A 694-nucleotide genomic window follows, 5' to 3' on the forward strand; every position below is an offset into this window, starting at 1 on the left:
TTACAACATAGGGACTAAAAGCGAAGCCGCCAACAAATGGGCGTCCTTATTGTAGACTCTATTACAATAAGACACCTCCACGTTCTTTTCCAGGATGATAACCCTAATCCTTTCAATCTCCCTGATTAGGCGCCACGGGATATCTCCATCAACGGCTGAAATTGCTTCTATCAAAACCCTAGAATCCCCCTCAATTATAAAATCTTCTAGCCCTAATTCATTTGCCAGCTCCAAGCAGCACTTCAACCCTTCCATCTCACTATAAATTGGGGATTTTGGTTGTAAGAGCTTTGATTTCGAATACATGGCTACTCCTTCACTGTTCTTGGCAATGGCCGCACACGAAGCCATGTTTTCCCTATATGCTCCATCGAAATTTATTTTGATCTTACCTATCGGAGGGGGAATCCATCGATTAACCTGCAACAAGTTGTTAGAAACCTGATTTGGTTCAAGGTTGGAAACATACCTTATTTGATCCATTGCTTACCAGAGGCATCTAGCCAGGTCGATCTCTTTGTTTTGGAAGTGAGCTTCGTTTCGTGATTTCCACCATTCCCACAGTAGGTATGTGATTTTGTACCATTCTGAATCATCGAGTTGGTTTGATGTGATGGTATTTGATAATAAACTAATGGGTTCTCGATCTCCTTGGTACAGGTAATTGATCCCAGCCATCGATGCAAGCTCTCTG

The 694-nt window shown here is 42.4% G+C and overlaps 1 protein-coding gene across 1 annotated transcript; it reads right to left on the bottom strand.

The window, feature by feature from the left end:
• Positions 1 to 483, bottom strand: LOC147538054 (uncharacterized). Its single transcript, XM_086642939.1, has one exon. It carries the CDS (start codon positions 481 to 483, stop codon positions 1 to 3), a length of 483 nt encoding a protein of 160 aa, XP_086499065.1.
• Positions 484 to 694: the final 211 nt, after the last annotated feature.

The sequence above is a fragment of the Eschscholzia californica genome, unplaced genomic scaffold (genome assembly GCF_041429995.1).
Source record: "Eschscholzia californica isolate CP2 unplaced genomic scaffold, dmEscCali1.0.p SCAF_5, whole genome shotgun sequence".
Taxonomy (NCBI): Eukaryota; Viridiplantae; Streptophyta; class Magnoliopsida; order Ranunculales; family Papaveraceae; genus Eschscholzia; species Eschscholzia californica.

Bases quoted from the DNA above. Each gene is read 5' to 3' on its own strand.
- LOC147538054 (XM_086642939.1), bottom strand. From the start codon at position 483: ATGGATCAAATAAGGTATGTTTCCAACCTTGAACCAAATCAGGTTTCT.